The sequence below is a fragment of the Stegodyphus dumicola genome, chromosome X1 (assembly GCF_044657685.1).
Source record: "Stegodyphus dumicola isolate Sdum_Otavi_A_Nest chromosome X1, ASM4465768v1".
NCBI classification, from domain to species: Eukaryota; Metazoa; Arthropoda; class Arachnida; order Araneae; family Eresidae; genus Stegodyphus; species Stegodyphus dumicola.
This window is the reverse complement of record NC_140780.1, coordinates 66484083-66506941: the sequence shown is the minus strand read 5'-3', so window position 1 is coordinate 66506941 and position 22859 is coordinate 66484083. Positions and strand designations below refer to the sequence as shown.

The following is a 22859-nucleotide window of genomic DNA, read 5'->3' as shown; positions in this document are numbered from 1 at the left end:
AGAGATACTATTCTACTTCTTAAAACTATCCAGCCAGCCGTTTGAGCAGAAAAACTCAGTTTATTCAAAGCATTTGTCAAATTAATTGGCTTTTATCGGAAAGTTTTGTTCAGTTATCGGCAAACTACGGTTTGTTTGAATGGTGAACAATTTTAGGAGTGTTTTTTTTAACAGCCTTATGCTTGAACTTGTTCATCTTTTTCCTTGAATCCAATTTTTTTCCGCGAGTAAAAATAATGGAATGTTGATTTTTGTGTATAATACCAATTGTAGCGTTGGCTAAGCTACGTATAAAAATTACAAAATTCGAAATCTAATTATTAAAACGAGGAAGTTTATCTATTATTTGTTTTTACATATTTACAAAATCTTCAATTAGCATGCGTATTAGTTCAGTGAGATGTAAATAATCGAACTGAGTCGAAATATTATAACAATCAAAGGAATTAAATGAATCAAAAGGAACATAACTGTTCCTATTTAAATGATGTTTAAAATCAAAATAACTATGAAGAGGCGTGCGGTGGGAGTCTGGGGAAGTGAAAAGGCACGTCAGGTCTAATGCGCGACGCTAGAGCCATCTGTCCAAAATCAAAACAATTTCCACTCATTTCTTCACCTGAAAACCTGTCAAGAGTTCACATTAATCTAACAATTATTAAGCTTGTATCATATATTAAATCAACAAATTCGCTAAACTGATGTCAATCAAATAATAACAAATGTATGTTCAAATTGTTCTATTAATAATTACTACAATCAATTAATGAATATTCTGATATATAATTATTGCACTATTCCTTAAAATGAATGCTAATATCAAATATATTTTCGGACACTAATTTAGGAAATCTAAACAGTTCATAATTATATGAAATAAGAATAGTTAAAAAAATAAACAGTTGCATAAACTTATATATGAAATCAATAGTTATTAATTGTAGATACATTAGGTATTTTGGAAGTAGGCCAGATGAAGTATTAGCAACCGCCTTCGCCAGGAAATGAACCACGGACCTCTGGAATACCGACCCAGCTTGCAGAACCACTACACCACGAAGGGACGCTAGGAAAGCAGGAGAAATACCTTATATACTCCCCTTTCTTTAAAGGGTGACTGGGGCTTTTAGGAGACCCAATCGCCAAATCCTGGGTGTGGAGAATCCTCATCCTACACCCTTTTAGTTCGGGCGCCACTGTAGAGACATTAGGATTTTTTCGAAGCAAGAGAGATTGAAAAATTAGCAACCGCCTTCACCGGGAATCTAACCACGGACCTTTGGAATACCGGCCTAGCATGCAGAACCACTACACCACGAAGGCACGCTAGGAAAGCGGGAGAAATACCTTATATAATGAATAATGATTCTTTATAAAGTTCTAATAGACAGAGTAATTGAATTGGTTTCCTTATTGCTGTGTTCCATCCGCAGGTTTTAGTTCTCAGGAATGAATTTTGCCATCTCGACCAGGAAAACTTGTGTCATTCTGTCACGCATTTCCACAGAAGTTTACACTTATTATCAAAACAAACCCTTCTATCAAAACAAGATCGTCAATTCTTAGATCAGCGGTTCTCAACCTTTTGACTAACACTTACCATCTAAACAAAAATTGAAAACCTTTAGTACAAGCACTACATTTTACAATGATTATTTTTCAGTTTCTGAATAGAAATCTAAAAAAAAAAAAAAAAAAAAAAGCTTTCAGATTTTCAGATTACGCCCAAAGGGTCGATTTTTTAACGTTTTGTGTGTCACTTTTATTTATTAAATATCATGCTCTTCGCATTTATACCACAAAATTCAATTCAACAGTAATATCCCAAAATATTTAAAAGAGCATATCTTTAGAATTTCCGGATACACAGTCTCGCGCGATGGAGATAAAAAAAATTTTTTTGTTTTTTTTTTTTGTGCAATGTTGCCATTGCTCGCTTTGAAATCGTTGAGGTTGTTAATAAAAAATTCGTTAAAGTGTTACAAAATATGAAATCGATAATAAAACAAATTCCAAATTAGGGCTTCCAGATACCCATATTCGGTGGAGCATTACGTTATTCAAAATTTGATGGCTCTAGGTACCGTTGTTTGATCCCAGTGAAAGAACATACGTACATTTATTCAGATTCTTTATTATTTAACTCTTTAAATATAAGACAGGGCGATAATATTGGGAGGCAACAATTTGAAAAATGAAACGGACATTTAAATTTTCAAAGAAAAATGCCAAAACGAAGTTAATAGCCCTTCTGGGCTAACACTTTTTGGAATGAGAATTTCTTTCTTCTCAATTTTGCAAAATTTGAAATAGAAAATCAAACAACAGTTTGAAGAGTGAGTCGACGCAAAATGCCGTTTTGAAATTAATAGCCCTTTGAGCTAAAAAATATTTTGTCATTTGCACAACCTGTTGGCTGTTTGAATTAAATATACACACGTAACAATATTAGATTAAAAATTGGTTACCATTTTAATTATCAAAATTTAAGTTATAATACTTTAATTCTAAAATTTAGTACGAAAATTGGGACTGTTTAAGAGAAATCAATTTCTTTATGTCTGGTGTTCTTTCGCTTAGTTTTAAGCGTGAGTTAGAATCCAGATTTAATTTTGTTCTGTATTTATTTTTTAAATATAACATGGAAGAAAATCCTTGTTCACACATATAGGTTGTGCAAAAAGCCAATAAAAACTTAATAGCTTTATTTGAAATGCTTTAAATTCTTTTTTTCGGTTAAGCCGAAAGTTAACAAGTGTGTTATTTTGGAAATCTTCAGTTAGAGGTCGATCACAGAAAATTTCTGTCAACTATTCTTTTTCTTCGCGAGATAAAATTTCGGGTATATTTGAATAAAATGGATTTCTAATCCAATTTTCTTTTTCATAATCTTCGGAAAAATACATGTAGAAATCATTTAACAATAAAAAATAATGATTTTTAATGTCGAATGCTAATTCTTCTTCTATTTTAAAATTATTTTCGGTTAGAAAACTTTCTAAAAGTGGTAGAAAGCTTAAAATATTATTATCCAATTTTTTGAGTGTTAACTCGAGTCCAAAAATATCAGCTAAATATGCTAAACGCGCCAACCATAATTCATTGAATAAAACATTTTTGCAATTCAAATTTTGAATCATAGAGGGAAATTTGAATTTCTGATCGAAGTACAAAAAGATGATTTAAATCATGGTCTCTGGATAACCACCTTACTTCGGAATGTAGCAAAAGCGTTTTATGTTCACTGCCCATCTCTTGGCATAAAATCGTGAATATTTTTAAATTTAAAGCTCGGCTTTTAATAGAATTAACATTTTTCACATCTTGATTTAAAACGATTTTCAAGCTTTCAGGGATTGTTTTGGCTACTAAAGTTTCACGATGGAGCAGTGAGTAAATTTAGTTTCAGGTTCGGCTTTCTTTAATTGAGAAATCAGCCCGGAATATTTTCCTGTTAAAACCCGAGCTCCGTCACTGCATACGGCAATGCACTTATTCGAAGGAATATCATTCTCAGACATAAAATTCTCAATTACTTTGAAAATTTCACTTGCAGTTTTCTGTCATGAACAGGTTTACAAAATAAATACTCTACAACAATTCGTTTATCTTCTTCGAAACGTATGTAAACTAATAATTGAACAAAGTTTGTTATATCAGTACTTTCATCCAATTGGAATGCGAAATACTCACTGTGCTTTATTTTTTGAATTAAGTCTCTTTTATGGAATCTGCCATTTCATGAATTCGTTGACTTACTGTATCATTTGATAACGGAATATTATTAAGTTCATTAGCCGCTTTTTCGTTGAATAATATTAAAACTATATTTCGTTGAATAATATTGAATAATATTAAAACTATATTTCGTTGAATAATATTGAATAATATTAAAACGATATCTTTAGCTGCTGGTAATATAAGGTTTTCATGAATAGTGTGAGCCTGCTCAGTCTTAGCAATTTTTAGGCTTACCAAGTAAGTAGCTTCCAAAGCTTTTTCACTTGAAGTAACAAAACCTTTCATTAACTGTCTACTATTTGTCAACTTCTTAAATTATTCTTCCTCTTAAATTATTCTATATTCTAAAATATTTTAATTTTCTCTTAAATTCTTCTTCAGATTTATCCTTTAAATTAGCATGCTTAGATTCAAGATGCCTTTTAAGAAACGATGGTTTCATACTTTGATTGGGTAATAGTTCACCGCAAACAACACATTGAGGTTGAGGGTCGATTTCATCTCCATTCCAAGTAAATCCTAATGATAAATAACTTTCATTATATTTTCTAGAAACAATTTTTCTTTTCTTTTCAGTATTCTTGGTGCTAGTAGATTGACCTGGATCCATCACCTGTGAATCGTCACTTTCCCGATTAGTCAATCCTAGCCATTTTTCCATTTTGAAAATCTAGGTTTGTTTTCACAAATTTTTTCACAAATATTTAAATGCACAATATAATATTAAGAGTTCTTCAAAAACAGACGACGATATTCTCAACTCACGTGGAAAAGTAAGGAAGACAAAGCAACAAGAAGACAAAATACCTGCTGTTAAAGACAGCAAACCGACGCAAAAAATGATTCTCATTGAAAATGGAAATGGAGCAATATGAGTCCGGAAATAGCGACATGAAGTGCTGTCATGCTAATAAATCGATAAACACTAAGAGAATTAATGAGATACTATTATCTTTTTATAGGAACTTATTTTCATTTCCTATTAAATACAGTATTCATTTCTATCACTCCTTTTAAAAACATCATTTATGGCAAATTTTGTTATGTCTACGGCTAAGAGAATATTTGTGGAACGTACAACATGAAAGAACCACGATAATAGCCATGCAGACAGATCGTTCGCCTCTTGCTAAAGTTTATAAGCGGCCATAGACCTTGAATAAAGCTCAGATCTAAAAATATTACGAGTATTAGAGAGAAAACCTCAATCAGGATGTTGGGGGTTTAATTGTTGAATTTAATAGTTAAAAATACTTTGCTTCTTTGCGTACCACCTATTTTTCTTTTGCGTGCCACTGGTTGAGAACTCCTGTCTTAGATCAGAGTTAAGATTCTTCATTGGTGAGGTGTCCGGAAATGCATTAAATATTGTTTCTTCCACCTAGTCCAGAACTGTCTGAGTATTAAATCTTGATAAATTTTCCTTTGGGTCAGAGAAGATTTGGAATAACCATTTTTAAGAGTGGAGTGAAAACTGATAGGTAGTGTAGGACTTTTTCGACCGAAATTCAACGAATTGACTGTTTCAGTAGTAAAGACTTCTTTTAATCACTGTATGCATACGTCAACGGACGAGAATTCAAAACAATTTCTATTTATGTTAGAATCGTTTATAATTTAAACATTAGCAAAGCCTTATAGAGAATTTTTTTTGAAATTCTTTCACTGATTTTACTACTTTCTCACCTTTCCACCAAGCCCGATGTTCTATTATAAATTTCCAGGCGATTTTTTTCACTAACTGGAAAATCTTGGAATTTATCATTTGACAAAATTTTAGATAAACTTTCGAGTTCCTTGTTTTCATTTTTAAAAAGTTCTTGTGATGCCGGAATAAATTATTCCAGAGTTGCTAGAAACAAATCTTTCGAATACTAGGAATCCGTACAGACGTTTGGCAGACGCTCCAGTAGCTTAAGTAAAGAATGCTATATAAAAATTTTAACTCCTTTCGAAGTTTTTTACGTAAATCGGACCAGAAAATCGATGCCACAAACGTAGAATGGCGGAGTCTCATTAATTTTGTCTTCTGGCAGCTGCGAAGTGGTCTGTTCAGCAGGTTTCACTGAATATCGTTTCAAATAAAGCCCTTATTTATTATTTTCTTAACAATCTGACTCTCTTCTGGAGTCCAAAAACGACTACAAATTTCACCTAAAATCGTTACTTATTCTTCCTATGCATCATTTTGACACGTATACTTTCTACTATCAAATGAGTAAGTAACGAGTCTTTTGGGAGAATTATAGCATGTTCTGGCATTATGTGAACGCATAGCATGCTTTAATATTTTACCTGCTCTCAGTATACCACTGTTGTCTATAGAAATGGGGTTCAAAAGACATAAAGCTGATTGTTTTCCAACTTGTTTGTTTTTCCTAAGACTTAATTTCATCAAAATGAAGTTTTTGTTCCGATCGAATTCCGAGGTGCGCCCACCTGTTTTATGTCTTCCAGAAACAAAGAAGGTGTCAGAGGTACGAGCTCTTTTGAATCATCAGAGATGTAAGTTTCAGAATGATGAATCAGAGATGTAATAGAATGATGAATCAGAGATTACATCAGAGATGTAAGAGACGGCTGTTTAATGTGGATTCAATATCACACAGTACCATCAGTAATTCTTCAAAATTCACTGAAGATCTTCCTCAAATTCGCACGAGAAGGTTCTTGGTACAGAGAACTTAAAGCTCTCATCACCCCCCCCCCCCACGTAGCCACAGGAGGAAGGAACTTCCACTTTATTGGAGAACACTCGTTTTCCGTGATTTTCCGCTAATCGAGGAACCTCAGCGCGTTGTCTGTTCCGGTGAAATTGGCTCTGTTATCGGAATACACTGTCGAAGCACGGCCCGTCTAGCCGTGGTGTAATTGACGTGGTATAAATAATTAGGGGTATAACTGGGAGCATACTCGGCGTGCATTCGAGAGGTCTACGTTTCGAGTCCCGGCGAAACACTGCATATTTTTCACGTCTCCAGGGAAAAAAAAAAAAAAAACCCTAATGACTACAACTTTATAAGACATTTTTTTTTCTACGTTTTGAGCCACGGTGGATTGAAACCGTGGGTACGAGGTGTACGGCTGTATTTTAAAAGCAGTAAAAAATTCTCCTATGTAGCATTTTATTTGGTAAGGTTTGAATAGCATTCAGATGCAACTAACTGACCGAAAAATTATGAAAAATTCAAAACAGATCAAGAAATGAGAAAGTAAAGCTAGAATTAAAAGTCAAATAGCAAACTAAAATCTGGGGAAGAGAAAACTAATTACTTTGAAAGAAATAAATTTAAAAACAAATGGTAACACCAAGACAGTGAATTTAAGAAAGGGTGTGTGATCATTTCTCACAGCTGTACAGACCTCAAAATGTCACTTCGTATTGTCCAGAAGACTTTCTGAGAGTCTATGAAAAAGGAAAATTAAATGGGTCACAGTAACATTTCCTTTGCCTTGGATTCAAACAATAAGAATAAGATAATTGCTATTTTATTTTTGATAAAAATATATAATTATATTTTGTAGTATTTGAATGCTGTCTAATTTAAAACTTCTTCGATAAAGAAATATTTAGAGTGCATCTCTGAGAGACAAGCTGGGCACATAAAGTTTGAGAAAATTCTCATTTAATTACGAGTATTTTAATTTATGAGTAAGTATTTACTTTATTGTTAAATTATTTAATGCGGAAAACGGAGTATAAATACACAATGTTAAATAATCTTTTGTCTTTAAACATCCGACTGTTTCTTAAGTTGTGGTTACATGCTACTGGCAAAGAAAATCTTTAAAGAAATATCTAGCAATTTTCGTTATCCTGCAAACATGTTTCATTATACTGCATACACATATCCTAAATTTTCAACTTCATCAAGAGCTAGACAACATAGTTTTGGGGTTATTTCAAGTATTCTAGTTTTAGAAATATTTACTAACAATTTTATGCAAACTATTAGTTTGAAAAATATCTCTAAACTTTGTTTGCAAGACACTCTTAGAAGAAAATGCCAGGCGTCTTATAACAGTCAGTTGTAGAACATTTTAAAGAGTTAAATAAAGCTAAGCGTCAGTTAAAAATTATTGGTTAGTTATCGGGTAACTTGAAGCTTAAGAAACATAGAGCAGAATTCAGAGTAGGTTCACAAAAGTCTCAATTGGATATTCGGGCTAATTGTTAAATTTTCAAATATATTTTCACATTACCTCATTGTAAATTTGAACCTGTAGCTGAAAATTAAAGCCACTAAATGCTGGTAGCTCATTTCGAGTTCTCTTTCTTTTGACAGAACGGGCTATGGAATTTTCATAGTTATCTTGGTGTGTATCTTGAATGAGAGCAAAATTTTCTGTAGAGAGTTCTCCAAGAAGATATCATTCATTTGACAGAGAGCCTGATTTACCATAGTTAATTAACCATCATTTAAAATTCCTGTTAAAAACTTCAAACTCCATTAAATGAATACTAAATTCCAGTTACTTTTTCATGACAAATAGCCTCTTATTAAAATCACTTCCGTTCCAAGCATATTCAGTTTATTAAGCGGTTGAGTTTAATAAACGAGGATCTGTGTACTGCAAATTGTGATAACAGTTTTAAACCTTTCAGAGGAAATAATGAATCTCAATTAATTCATTAATTAATCATAAAACTAATTAAAATTAATACTAAAATTAAACAATTTATGCAATTTTGAAATTCTTTTATAAAATGTTTTATAAAAAATTATTTCTATAATTATGTTTTTGATAAAATTTTATCTCTTACAAATAACTATTTTATCCGTGTTTGCTTTTTATTGTTCAACAGCAGGTTTTCAACTTCATTCTTAATTTCGTAAAACTGCTTACAGCTTTTTTGGTCAGGACCTGCTCAAGAATTTTTCTTAGAAACTGGAATGATTCTCCAGCGATATCATGTTTTCCTGTATGACATTTGCTGTCCGTTTCTGAAGTTCTTTTTAATTTTGACATAGCCTCTAGCAAAGATATCGACTCACTTATGTCCTTCGAAGTGCTTGCAGTTTCACAAAATTCAATTCTCTTCGTCATTTACTAAACATCTTTCATATGATGACATTTGAAAACTCTTATAATACTCTAAAATTAAGGCTTAAACGCTACAAGTGGTTTTTGAAGAAGCAGACACAAATCTTTTCAAGGAGGGATGTGTGCGCTGCACAATTATCTAATTAGTAAAGCTATTTTTTTTTCATTTTTCTTTTCGCTGTCCCACTTCAAAAGAAAATCTGTAAAAATACTGTTTGTCGTATAAGAGTTGTTACTGTATGATAAGTAAGTAGTAAATTATTGCAGAAGTCAAACAACAGAATAAGCGTAATATTTGTAAATTTTGCTGAACTTGTACAGTCATTAGATAAATTGGAAAAGCCTGAGAGATGAAAAATTAGCAACCGCCTTCGCTGGGAATCGAACCACGGATCTCTGGAATACCGGCCCAGCGTGCAGAACCACTACACCACGAAGGACGCTAGGGAAGTGGGAGAAATACCTTATAAACTAGTTTCGATGGTTTAACTACAGAACCTCAGCTACCTAAGGCCAAATGAACGAGATAAGGTATGGTGATAAGATAAGAGTGGCCGAACAGAAGTTAAGCTACTGGCGCCATCTATTGATAACACAAAAACTGAAACATAATTTCCTTAAAGGCTGAAGGTAAAGATGGATAGGAATTAGGAAGCCCGTCTTTACCTTCAGCATTCAAGGAAATTATGTTTTAGTTTTCTTGTTTCATTAACAAGTGGCGTCACTTAACTTCTGTCCTGCCATTCTTATCTTATCTTATCTGATCACCATATCTTATCTCAGTCATTTGCACTTAAGCAGCTGAGGTAGATGGTTCTGTAGTTAAACCATCGAAACTAGTTTTGCAATGTTTACAAATTATTACGCTGATTCTTGTTATTTGACTTCTCCAATAATCATTATTCGGCGTGTTAATTTAACCTAAGTTAGAAGTAAATTTTTGACTCTTTTCAAACATTGATGTTTTTCTGCTTTTGTCAGTAACCACTGCTGTCTTCTTAACTGAGTTTATATTACACGTTAATTAAACAGTAGCTTATTCCTTGAGTTTCTTAAACGAACTGCTGTTTCACTTTTAAATATTAATGTATATTTCGTAATAAAGACCAGTTCCGTCTATATTATAAATTTCAAGTGACTTGGATTAATTTAGCAGCTCAAGTGATAGCTGCATGTTTTATTAGGTCATTAATTATAATTTATTGTTTAAGTAAACTGCACAACGTTGTTTGAGAAATTCCCAATTTAACTGTAGTTTTTTTTTTTAGCTGCAGTTATCAATAATATTAAAATCTTTTAACAATTTATCCTTTTATTTCAGGCTAAAGTCTTTTCGCTTGGCATTTCAACAAGTTACAAATTAAGCCCACAACAAATTTTTAAAAAATGCTTCTTCCAACGACTTATTTAAATTTCAAAATCTACTCTTCTAACCAGAAGAAAGATTGCCGTTTGTCTGTTTAATCGATATTTTCCTTCACGGTTAAAAACATGACCAATATTTTTTCTTCATTTTGTAGTTACATCTTCCTTTCCGTTCAAAGACTCTTAATTCAAAGACTACATAGTTATAGAAAGGGTCATAAAATGCTTAGAAGCATTTTATGACCCTTTCTATAACTCTGTGTGAATATAATGAACATAATACATATCTATCTAAAGTTGAGGATTTAAAGGTGGAAATCTTAAAAAAGATGAGATACAGAAATTGCACTTTCACTTCCTATCAGCTGGTTTTCGAGTAGAAACCCTCACTCATTTACAATGCCTCTAGAGAACTGATTTTGTTAACCTTAAGCTAAGGAAATTCTGCCGCTCTGAAACAAGTGTGGACGAAGAACTCTGAAAACAGTGTCTCACAGGTATAAAGGTATTTATACCTGTATTGGGGTTGGAAAAATATCGCTCGTATTCGATTCTCCACTAGGTCAACGCTTCTCCTGGTCTCTTGTTTACGTTTGATTTTTTCTTACCTTGTGACGTCTCGAGTTACCCCACTCTTTCTAATTCCGACTCCTCCTTCTACTCGGCTCAGACATAGTACTGTCGTGAGCCCTTGCGACATATTTACCACTGAGCCGGACACGTCGCGTGTTCACAGAGACATCCCGGCGATATCGATTGAGTGAAAATATCGCTCAACCCTGTTTTATTGAAGCACTGAATACCTCAGTGATAAAGTTACAGTCCACAACACCTGAAATGGATGAACTACGAAAAGCTTTGATAGGTATAAGTAGGATATTCTGGTACTGAAGAATCAGTCTTTTGCCAATCTGAGTTTAACAAGCGGCAGACAGAAATTTAATAAACTGCGGTTTTTCTATTGTTTAGTATGTATTTGTTTTGCTCCTGGTAATTTGAACTTAATAAGCGGCTGAGTTTATTAACCAGTGAATTTAATAAGCGGCGGGTACTGTATATGAAGAACTGGGTGGTTCGGCATGCACAGTATATGCATTTTCCATTTGTGGCAGCTGGTGATGATGACACCTGATGTCTGACATAGGAAAACTGGTGTATGTCCCACGCCCTCTCCTATCCAGAGCAACACCTCCTAGGGGCAACAAGAGTGCCGCTTAGAGAATTTATGTATTTTGAGCATAAGGTTTTGCGTAGCTAATGGTTTTTACATTTGTTACAATGGTACATGTGGTACAGAGTGGCATCGCATCTTTGTTTTTCTCATAGAATTATAAAATATAACATGCATGCATATACCATAAAATTGTACAAGCGTTATATACATACATTATGAACTTACAGCATGTACATATATATTACATAAAACATAAACATGAATATAAACAAATAACACACTTACTGTATATTGTCATTTGTATTTATACAGCATTCTTCCGACTCATAAATCGTTATACGGCCCAACAGCGGCCTAGCAGCTGCTGAACACCGGTAGTTCAACCTGAGTTGCATTTCAGGCAAACGGAATGCTTACATTGGTATTTTCATGGCTTTGCCCCTGTGTAACTTGGATACGATCTAGTTTTCATTAGAAAGGTCCTCCCGAAGGCATCCCTTCTCTTAGACAGCTAGCTTTAGCGTGCTTTGCCATAATCAAATAAACCAAACCAAATGTAAAACTTTATTTCTATTTTCTTATCCTTCTTCATTCTGCTGTCTCCGCAAAAGCAACTGTTCAAAAGACGAAAAAAAACAAAGTAGGTTTGTAAGGGTTTTAGCCACATGGGACACATGTGAGTATGCTTGTACTTAACTTCCTGTAACATGTGATGTACTACAGAAGGCTAAATACCTCTATTTCCTACAGAAAGGGCCGCCTGACTTAAAACCGGGCTTATTTCGACATAAGGCTTATTGCAGTACGAACAACAACTGGTTACTTTGTATATTTCACTAAAAATGCGATTTATAATCAATCAGTTATGCTCAATGCTGAATTTAATCCAAAAAGCCCTCCTAATGAATAGAAAACTTGAGTATATTTTGCTATGGGAGATTCAAAGCAAAATTAAATTCAAAGCAAGTCAGTTTATATGTAGCTTAGTTTGATGTTAAAATATGATTTACCATTTTAACAAAATTTCCATTAGTCTTTAAATCACAGAACTTACTTATTACGTTGCTTCACTTTGTTTACAAAATTATTTTTATAATGTGCTTAATTTCTGGTGTTCTTTGTGTTTAACCCATTTAATGTTTTAAATTTAAGAATCCGAATTTTCAGGATATTTGCTAAACTTACTTTTTAATATGAAAAAAAAACTTTCATAATTACGCATAATATGCTTCACAATTTCAAAACAAAAACAACTCTTTTCCAACTTTTTATTTTCAGCATTGAAAAGCAAGGGAAGAAAATCAGTAAAAATACTGTTTGTAGAGCTAGTTCATCATCAAAGTGCAACAATCTTATATTTAAAAGATGGTAACTTTTGACGCGAACTACTTAAAACAAGGGAATAGAAAAAGGTCTATCTTGGATGGGGCAGGAGAATTAAAATGTTGCTTTTTTATTCCCAGTAAGTTCTTGAGAAGCTTAATCCATCGCATATACTACTCAGTAAAATCATTTCTGTCAGTTTAGATCCCTAGCTTTGTGATATATTGCGCAAGGACATGCTACGTCACTACTCCTCTCGGTTATTAATTTTTTTTAGTTTGTTTAGACTTCATAGGTGGCGCGTGAGTATAACTTCCTATTAGAAAGAAGAAATAAAAGATCCTGTGTGGCGGGAAGAAGAAGTTCATTTCGTTTCACCGTCTCGGTATAATGAGGCTGCTGATTTTGTTGCTGGTCTTCTTGTGGTCATGCATGACCCTATGCTTCTCCCGATGTCCAGCGGAAGTCCTGGTCATGTATCGTATGGTATTACATACCGAATGGTCGGAAGAAAATTTCCCGAAGCAATACCCTGAGTGGAGACCACCTGCCCAATGGTCAGTTGTTGTGGGTAAGTAAATCCTTGTCAGCTAATATTAAAATTATTTTGAAATTAAATTAATGTACGTACACGGTAAGCTTAAGCACTTAATATTCAGGAATTACTTTTACATGTACATAATACCTCCGCATTTGATTTTTAGACATTATTTTTGAAAGTTTATATCTAAGTTAGAAATGAAATTTTAACGCAGGGAAGAAGGGGAGAATTTGCTGAAATAATATTTTCTTAGTAAAAATCGAGAACAGTTTTATCCGCAGTTTTAAAAGAGTTCATGTTAAATTCACCTACATACTTAGGTACAGATTTTGTGGTTAGCTAACGCTTCATACGTAGTTTCATGATTTTAAAAAACACAAAACACAATGATACGCTGGTTTTGTGCTGTTTTGATTTCTTTCAACTATCACTTAAGTTTCTCTTTGGGCAATAATTTCAGCATTTTCTTCTGTTATTTTAATAATTAGAAATAAAAATTAGAGAAAACTTCTTTATGATAACTTGAGAAGACTTTCCCGAAATTTTTTGGGATTCCCTCTACTAAATTTGTAAAATTTAGTAGAGGGAAAGAAACTTATGATAGATATTTACGCGCATAGTTTTGTAGTAGGCAGTATTCATGCGCTTGTAAATTTTATGAATAGGTTTTTAGCTAAGTGCATATGTAAGGCCAGATTTGTGCATATTGTAATGTCAAAACTGTACTATTAAAAGATCTGCTTTTGATCAAGTAGAAAATATTTTAATGTTTAAGAGTTTTCTATGATAATGAGAAATATATTTGATGATCGAATACAATTGAGATGATACATAGCAAAGTAAAATAAAACAAACAAGAAAGAAAAAAATCCGTTCTCTAATAAGCATTGTCGTTAATGTAATAAACAAATTTCATTACTCTACGCTGCTATTTTTTATTGTTTCAAAGTTCATTTATTTTTTTACTTTATAAGTGATATGCCCTGATTATACAGTAAAACTTAAATCAATGTAATTATAATAATATGATGTAATATTGAAATAGTAATTGGTTTACTTTCTACGTTAGGCTTCATCATAATATATTTAGAATACTTGCGGTGTATATTTTATCAAAGTTATCGAAGTACCAATTAGTGTTACAAAAATCTTTGCGAGACCAGTTTATTTTCAAGGAAATTGAATTCCGGGTTTGAATGACTAGTCTTCAACAATTTTAACTCTTGGACATTATCTGATGGCTCAATAAAAAACCATTGAGAAATTCCTTGTTAAAATATTTTCCAACTTAAATCATTTACTTTACCCAAATCCTATGATGATACGATAAAACGGCTAACCCCTACAGTAAAGTCGTGAAACACTTTATTCGAATTTTTCTTTCGGGGATTGAATGGGATCTAGCTGCAGCGACGTTTTGTGGTTTTCCCTGTGTGTAATGTAACTATGAACCATTTAACCTGAAAACATCCTCCACGAAGGCATCCCAGATAACCTTAGCATACTGTGCCACAATAAAAGTAATCCAATTTAATTCTTCCCGTTTACGAAATTTTTCTCTTCGAGAACATTTTTCAGACTGCTTTGAGGAATGTACTCAATGGACTCTAGCGTACATATAGTCCAGAGAAAAGTTCTTTGAAATTCCTATTTAATTAAGAATGAGTGGTCCCACAATGAATACGTTAGATCCGTCTAGAAAAGTTTGCACGTCAGATCGAATAAAAATGTCCTGTAGCCGAAAACTAGGGTAGTTATCAAAAGGAACTGTGCGAGGAAATGAAATCGAGCAAAATGGTAAATTATAATGTATGGCATCAACTGTTACTAAGAATAGCTGCCCAGAAACGCAAACGCATTATTTCGACACAGACGTGGTTTAAGAAGAAGTTCTATCATATTTAACTGAATTCTTGTCATATGTGATGAATTCGGAGTCTTGTTAAATATTTCCTATGCACACAGAGATTTTAGTTCACTACCTTGCTCATCGTCTTCGTGTTTCGTGCTTGAAATCGCAAAGACATACCCTTGAGGTACGTTGCCCTAAACTAAGCAGGGAAAAACGTGAGCAGAGTCATTCAATCATTCAATTACTATCATAGATGTAGAGCAGGAGTCTCCAATCCTTTTTTTCCTAAGAGCACATTCTAGAATATCTGGTGGACGGCGGGCACCATTTACTTTTTCAAGGTGAATTTATAGTTGGATAGAGTTAATAATACATGCACATAAAAAAAGAGATCGGTCACATTTCGCTTTGTGCTGGTTTGCGTGTTGGACACAACTTCTGTTTCATTAAAAATGAGAAAACTTTCACATAGAATTTTATTGAAAACGGAAACATTTTTATTGTGATCGCACAGCGACGGGCACACGTTAAACGATCGGCGGGCGCCATGGTGCCGCGGGCATAGGGTTGGGAACACCTGATGTAGAGCATCTTTCTAGCCTAGATTATTATAAACTTGGGATATTGTCTGTGTAATACTGATGTTTGGAATTAAGCTCAAAGAAAAGCATGCTAAATCATAATATTAACTATTGTTAAAAATAACTTGAACCTAAATGAATTTCTGAGTCGATTCTGTACTGAAAGTTTGCAAATATTACTGAATTACTTAAAGATTATTGCGATGAAAACAGCAGAATCCTTGATGTCGGCGACAATTGGAACGGAAAAATGAGAGGCAGAGCCTAAAACTATGAAATTACTTCATGATCGAAATAAGTTGGAAGGAGTTTAGAAGAGAAAAAACTGAACACTTATCTTTACTCGATGTAATTTTTATTCTAAGCAAGCCAAGAAATTAACAGTGTTCCGTTTAATAAGAAATATACATTTTTTATTCCTAAATTACTTGTTAAAATTAGAAGCACTCTTAAGCGATTTATTTTTATGACACAAAAAATACAATCCGAGCAATATATATTAGCGATCATTCTGTTCTCATCTTTAAATGCTAAGTTACTTTCATACGGGCGTCTGAAAACGTATTTTTAACTGCGTGGTTTCCAAAAATTTCCCCTTTTGTTATATTTTCCCTTTTGGATTGCAAAAGCAACAATCATTGGATTAAAAAAAAGAAAGACATACTTTTTCTTGCGGAAAAAATAAATGAAGAAATAAATTTTTGGGGCGCAAATAAAGTACGTAAGGTAAGTAAAAATGTTATTGTGGTATATACCTAAGTTTCTTTATGTTTCTCTGTGAATATTATTTCTTGCAAAATTAAAATGGCCTTTATTCTAAGGATTTTATCCAACTTACTAAGTAATATAAAACTTGATGTAATTATGAGGGAAAGAAAAATGCATCTTTCGTATAGCGTTAGTTTCGTCTTTCCCTGCTCGCCATTGGCCCAGTGGAGAAGACAGATTAACACTATTGGTTTCTCATGCGGAGGGCATTATCTGATAAAGCTATTATTTTATTTTTGGCTTTCTAAATTTTTACCCCATTTGAGCAATCCTTCCTTTGATGTAACTGTATTTATCATTTGATGATGTGGAGCTAAAGGCCTAGCCTAGTAAACTCCGTAAATTAATCTTCCTTGATCCTAACATTATTGGTCGATGCGTGTTCGACTGGTCGAGTTGGCTGGATAGTTGGTTCCAAGTTTTTTCCGGATATGTATCGCAAATTTGAGCCAGTTTCTCTTAGATAATTCTCCTGGGAGGTATTCTTTCGGTTACACAGATAGGCTTTGCGTGCTTGTCGGTTTTCAAATAAACAAATATCTCCTTTTGACGATACCGGAATGGATTTTGAACATTTGGTATATAAATATACAAGGATTTTATTATTTTTCTGTGAATTAAACATTTACAGTATAAGGTTATTTTCTGTCTCCTTCCACCATGCCATCGGGGTGTAAAGGTAGCACAATCGGCGCGAATTCGAGAGGTCCAGGTTCGAGTCCCAAGAAGGTCATTCTCATTTTTCATGTGTACTGTTTCAAAATAATCTAACGACTCTACACTGGCGACCGAACTAAAAAAAGGTGGGTGACAATAATTCGCCACCACCAGGAGTTGGCGATTGGGTGCCCTAATACCAAAGTCGCCCTTTAAAGTGGGAGTATATAAGGTATTTTCTTCCTCCTTCCAGCATGCCTTCGGGGTATAACGGTAGCACACTCGGCGCGTATTCGAGACGTCCAGGGTTCAAGACGAGTACCCTGCATATTTTTCACATCTGTAGCATTAAAAATCCTAATGACTACAACAATTTTTTTCATTTCCTATAAATTTTTTATTTCCAAAATAACCATTCACTAGAGAAATGCCATCCTGGAAGTTATGGTAGTTAACGGAGTGTAACTGCGTTGATTTTGGTTCTATTCCAGAGATCACCAGCGGCCGAACTATAAAACTGCTGAACGCCGGCAGTTCGGTTAAGGCTCAAATTCTGACGTTCGGGATCGTTGCATGGAAGCTTTCGTAGTTTTTCTCATGTGAAACGTGAATACGTGCTAGTTTTCTTGTAAACACCTCCATGAAGGTATCGGGTGATTTGCCTTAAGCCAAATAATTAATTCTGTATAAGATATCATCATTTATAACTGTAACCAAATCTTTCTCGAAAATGTTTTCGATAGTTCTGTGATAAAAGCAGACGGATGCGGCACCCTTGAATTCCTTTCTCCGAGATGTTCTTCAGGAAATCTGGAATGGAGATTAAGCATACAGCTCTCGTGCATTTCGCCTTATATAAAAATCCAAGCGAATCACACTATACGTGCACTAGAGAGAACTTATTGAAAAGAGCGGAAAGGAAAGAGAAATCGTTCTTTTGCTTTGCTACTGCTGTGATTTTGTTGCGATTTTCCTTATATGAATTTAGTTTTTGCTTATACCATTGTCTATAAGCTGGATTAATAGCTTAGCTCCTGGAATTTTCAAACTTGATTGTGGTGATAAGAAGTTTAGTTAAACTAAGTTAGGAAAACTTATAGGTTTGGTTTGCTTTGATTATAGCACAGAACGGGAGGGCCATCTGCCTAAGGGGTCTGATGCTTTCATGGAGAACTTAGGGAAACTGGTTCGCATCCATGTTTCGGAACAACTACGAAAACGCCTATACAGACAGCCCATTCCCTGGGATTTGAAATCTGATCGAGCTACCAGTATTCAGCGACTTTATCTCTCGGACGCTGGTGAGCCCAAAACGCTCCGGATAATAGAGTTGCAGATCAGATTTCTAACTCTAGAGCTGTGTGTTTGCGTGTGCTGTCAATGTTTCATTTTTTGTCTTTAATAGCCTACACATTCTACAGTGATTTCAAGTTTGCATCAGAATTCTATCACTTAATTATGTCAAGCAAGCGGTGATTATCCTCTTAAACACCCACGGAAGATGTTTTAAGGTAAAAATATCTCGTATCTACGTCGCACATGAGAAAAATCGAAGAAATCCCTAAGCAGACAGGCCGTTCAGTCGCTGGGATGAATACTAGTATTTCGTCTCTTCAGACTTTCAGTTAATATGATTGCCTTTAATTTCCTTTACGACTAACTGGTGTTTGAATATATTTTGCTGCGATTTGATGTTTCTGTATATTTCGCTTTCAATTTTATTATAGAATTAAACTTTGTTACGACTAACTGGTGTTTGAATATATTTTGCTGCGATTTGATGTTTCTGTATATTTCGCTTTCAATTTTATTATAGAATTAAACTTTGATTTCACTTGAAAGCGAAAATTAACCAAAAACAAGATAAGGCTAGTTATCTCGAACACTCCATAGCGTGGAAACCTTTATAAAGTGTAACAGTTGGTTGGTTAAAAAATATCTGGAAAAAATGGGAAGGCGGCAGAGGGAACCGAAACAAGCATATTTTATAATGGAATATGTGTGCGGAAATGACGCGTTGAAGTGGTACATGCAGTCGAGCGGCAGGTAAAAGCATTCTGCTGTCGTAAATCGTCATTCCTCTTGCGTATTTCGAGCGGCATGTATCAATACATAAACGCAGAGCTCGCCGAAAAGCATTTTATGTATAGCACTTCAGCTAAAACGAAGAAGATACACCAAGGGAGAGAATCAATCCCGAATACCTCCTTTGAGCAGCTGCTTCATTTCCATCTGCAGCCCACACAAAATGTGCATCGATGAGCTCCATTTTCGTGCAACGGGTACATACAGCTCGAAATCTGCACGAGGAATGGCGATTTACGCCAACAAGACGCTTTTATCTACCGCTGGACTGAGCCCTGTACCACTTCAACGGGCAAATTCTGCACACACATTCCATTACAAAATCTGCGTGTTTCCTCTACCTACCTTTACATTTTCTTTAGATATTTTTGAATGATTTATCCTGTATATTTCAAACCATTTTTTCCTGGTGTATTTTTGAGTCTAAAGATCTGGTATTTTTCTCGATAAAATTATAGCTTAATAAACATAGCGAAGAAACAATATTCTGAATAGAATTTCGAATGCATGGTTCGATAGAAATTAAAGCTTGTTATTAAAGCTTAAAATTAAAGCTTAATTAAAATTAATCTTATTAATTCGCATAAACATTTTGCCTTCTACTTGAGCTTCATTGTTATTATCAGAAGATGAAAAAATACATACACATCGTATTGTAATAATTTCACTTCAAACATTTACAGAACGTTCGTAAAATATGCTTTATTACTGTAACCTTTCAGAAGTTCTTTGATGAAGTAGGATCGAGAATCAGGATTTGATGAGAGGTGGGAACGCATTGTCAGTCAAAAAAGAAACTTGTTACCTGGAAGCTGTTTTAAACCAAGAATTGTTTTTAAATTCTTGACTGTTGATTCACTTTAGTAATAAATTGCAGCGAAATTTTAACTTCTTATTAATGATTTATTATGTAGTTACAGTTAATTAATTTGTTTTTCTATTTACCTGAAGTATATTATAATATTCGGTATAATTATTGTTAGAGAAACGGAATTATTAACAAAAGTGGGAATAATTTAATATGTAGGGAAAGGGGGCTATGATCGATGAATTTTCTACTAGAAAACTGCAAGTATGAAGATATGATGTGAAATGTAATAAAAGGAAAAGCAGATGTCTTAAAATTTTGAATTGTGTATACTTGTCAATTTGAGAGGAACAAGTTATGAATTTGTGGTATTAGAAAAGATCAAACAAAGAAATAAAAAAAAGTATCCCGTAGAATGAACTGTGAACTGCTATGAGTAACAATACCCTATTTGTGTGGCTCGGTAAAATTAAGTTATCAAGCAGTTCTTTTGGGATTTTCGTCGGCTCCGGTTGACGGCCACGCTCCACCTTCAGTCAGACGCCGTAGAGGTACTGACGGTCATCGCCTTCTCATCATGTTCCAGGCATGTTCAATCGGATTGAAATCTCGTGAGCTTGCGGGCCAGTTTATAAGTCTGTCATACCCTCATATTCCAGTGTATCTCTAAATTCTGCTCTTTGCGGAGGCGTATTTTTGCACATTTCTTTGGATGAATGTAAGGTGTAACAATCTACAAATATTTTTCCATATATATAAGCTGCGTGTATATAACCTGAAATGCTATGCATACTCACATTCTCGAATAAAGAAAATGTTAAGCGATGAGGAACTTCATTATGAAAGACAGATTTGCAAAAAAAAAATTGATATATTTTATCAAACCGTCCTAAGCGTATTTAAATTACAGCAAGTATACTTCATCCTGCGTTTATATACGTAGTTTGTGCGAACACTTACAACTTCCGTACAATATGTGATGGGTAGGAAATGTCCTATCTAGAATTGCTAGATAGAAAACTATGAGCTTTTGATACGGTTTAAGCTGTTGTAGGTGTTCACTCACTGTTACTGTATAAATTACGCTAATTAATAAAAGATCTGTTTGATTTGTTTTATTCTAACCTTTCATATTATCGCCGAATTTATAACCACGCTCACATAAAAATTTATTAAAAAATAACCAAAATTGATTTAAAAAAAATTATTACTATCTTCTCAAGAAATAAATTTGATACTGAGATAATTTCCTAGGTATAATATTAGTTAATAAAAATTAAATATGATGGAATACACTATGGTTTTTGGCACTAAGTCGTTTTTGAAAAATAATTTTATCAGAAATTCTCTTTTAAGACATTAAAAACATTCCTTCCATGGGCGCTTCTGATGTAGTGTAAGCATATCCAGTCAAACATTTTAAATGCCCGACTATTAATGAAGTTTCCTATACATATGAAGGTCCTAGATTTAAAAAAAAAAAAAAAAAAAAAAAAAAAAAAAAGAGATTCTAGGCCAGAGTCATTGTTTAAATTACTCGAGTTTCGCAGAATTTGCCATATCATTAAATTAACGATTTATCAGAGCTTCGATATACACTACTCTCTAAAAGTTACGGAACAGCATGTTTTTTGTGTCTAATTTGAGAATGAAGCAACATAGAAACAAGAAATTTACAGTAATAATTAATAAACAGTTCTATACTAATAATAATTAAATAAAAACTGAAAATGTTCTAAACAGTTCTAAACAGTTAATAAAATTAAATAAACAGTTCTTTAATGAATGCGACATAGAATATTTCTAAAGTTCAACATAAACATGAATTACAACAAAAAATTGCACTCTTCGCAGATAAATCCAGGCTTGAAGAAACAGTATATCAGTTTTTTGAGGAAAAATGGTGTAGTAACATCACAAAAATGGGTTCTAATAAGGAATGTGTCCACCTCTAGCTGCAATACATTAGCGGCAGCGACGTTCCATGCTGTCAATTAAGTTGGCGGTCTGTGTAAAATGGGAAGCAACAATCAGACACGGAGTAATCCTTGATCAAGCTCATCTAACTACCTTGGATTGGATTATTCAATTATGGCAAAGCACACGAGGGCTATCTGCCTAAAGGGAGGGATGCCTTCGTGGAGGACTTTCTAAGGGAAACTGGCTCGTATACACGTTACACATGGGGAAAACCACGAAAACGCCCATTCAGCCAGCCCGTTCGCGGGATTCGAACCTCGGACCAAACTACCAGTGTTCAGCGTCTTTACCGCTCGGCCGCTGGTGGGCTTCTAACTACCTTGGAGGAGGACCTTGAAGCAGCAACCTGTCTCCCAAGGTAGTCCCAAAGATGCTTTATCGGATTCAGGTCTGGGGAGTGAGCTGGCCATTCCATCCGCTCCCTTCTGTGACCCTCAAGATATACTTCAGCAACCCGAGCTCGGTGGGGTCGCGTATTGTCGTCCATCAGAAGAATTCAATCTCACACAGCTTCCGGTTAAATTAGGATATTTGAATATTGTAAAGCGCACGAGGGCTATCTGCTAGAGGAAGGTATGCCTTCGGCGAGAACTGCCTAAGGAAAATTGGATCGTAACGTTGCACAGGACAAAAAAAAAAAAAAAAAAAAAAAAAACCAACCATGCAGCTAGCTCATTTGCCTGGGACAGGATCCAGGTCTAACTTTCAGCATTCAGCCGTCTTAACCGCTCGGCCGCTGGTAGAGACAAGTCCCGTCAATATGCTCGAATGTGTGAAGACACGTCAGCTAGCGTGATTTGAATGCTGTCAAACCGATACTCGTTCTCTATGCATCTTTTGTAGAACCGCTATGTTTCCGTCCGCAATCTCGCAGATAAATCGACGAGCTCCGCTTTCGTGTAGCAATGTATACTGCTCGGTATCTTCACTGGGAATAA

The 22859-nt window shown here is 34.3% G+C and overlaps 1 protein-coding gene across 1 annotated transcript in view; it reads left to right on the top strand.

Moving 5' to 3' along the window:
• Window positions 1-13000: 13000 nt before the first annotated feature.
• Window positions 13001-22859, top strand: part of mspo (M-spondin) — a 131944-nt gene continuing 122085 nt past the window's right edge. Inside the window, exon 1 of the mRNA XM_085807082.1 lies at window positions 13001-13220. Coding sequence (XP_085663208.1) covers window positions 13040-13220 — 181 coding nt within the window. The 5' untranslated portion in view covers window positions 13001-13039. The remainder of the gene's footprint in view (window positions 13221-22859) is intronic.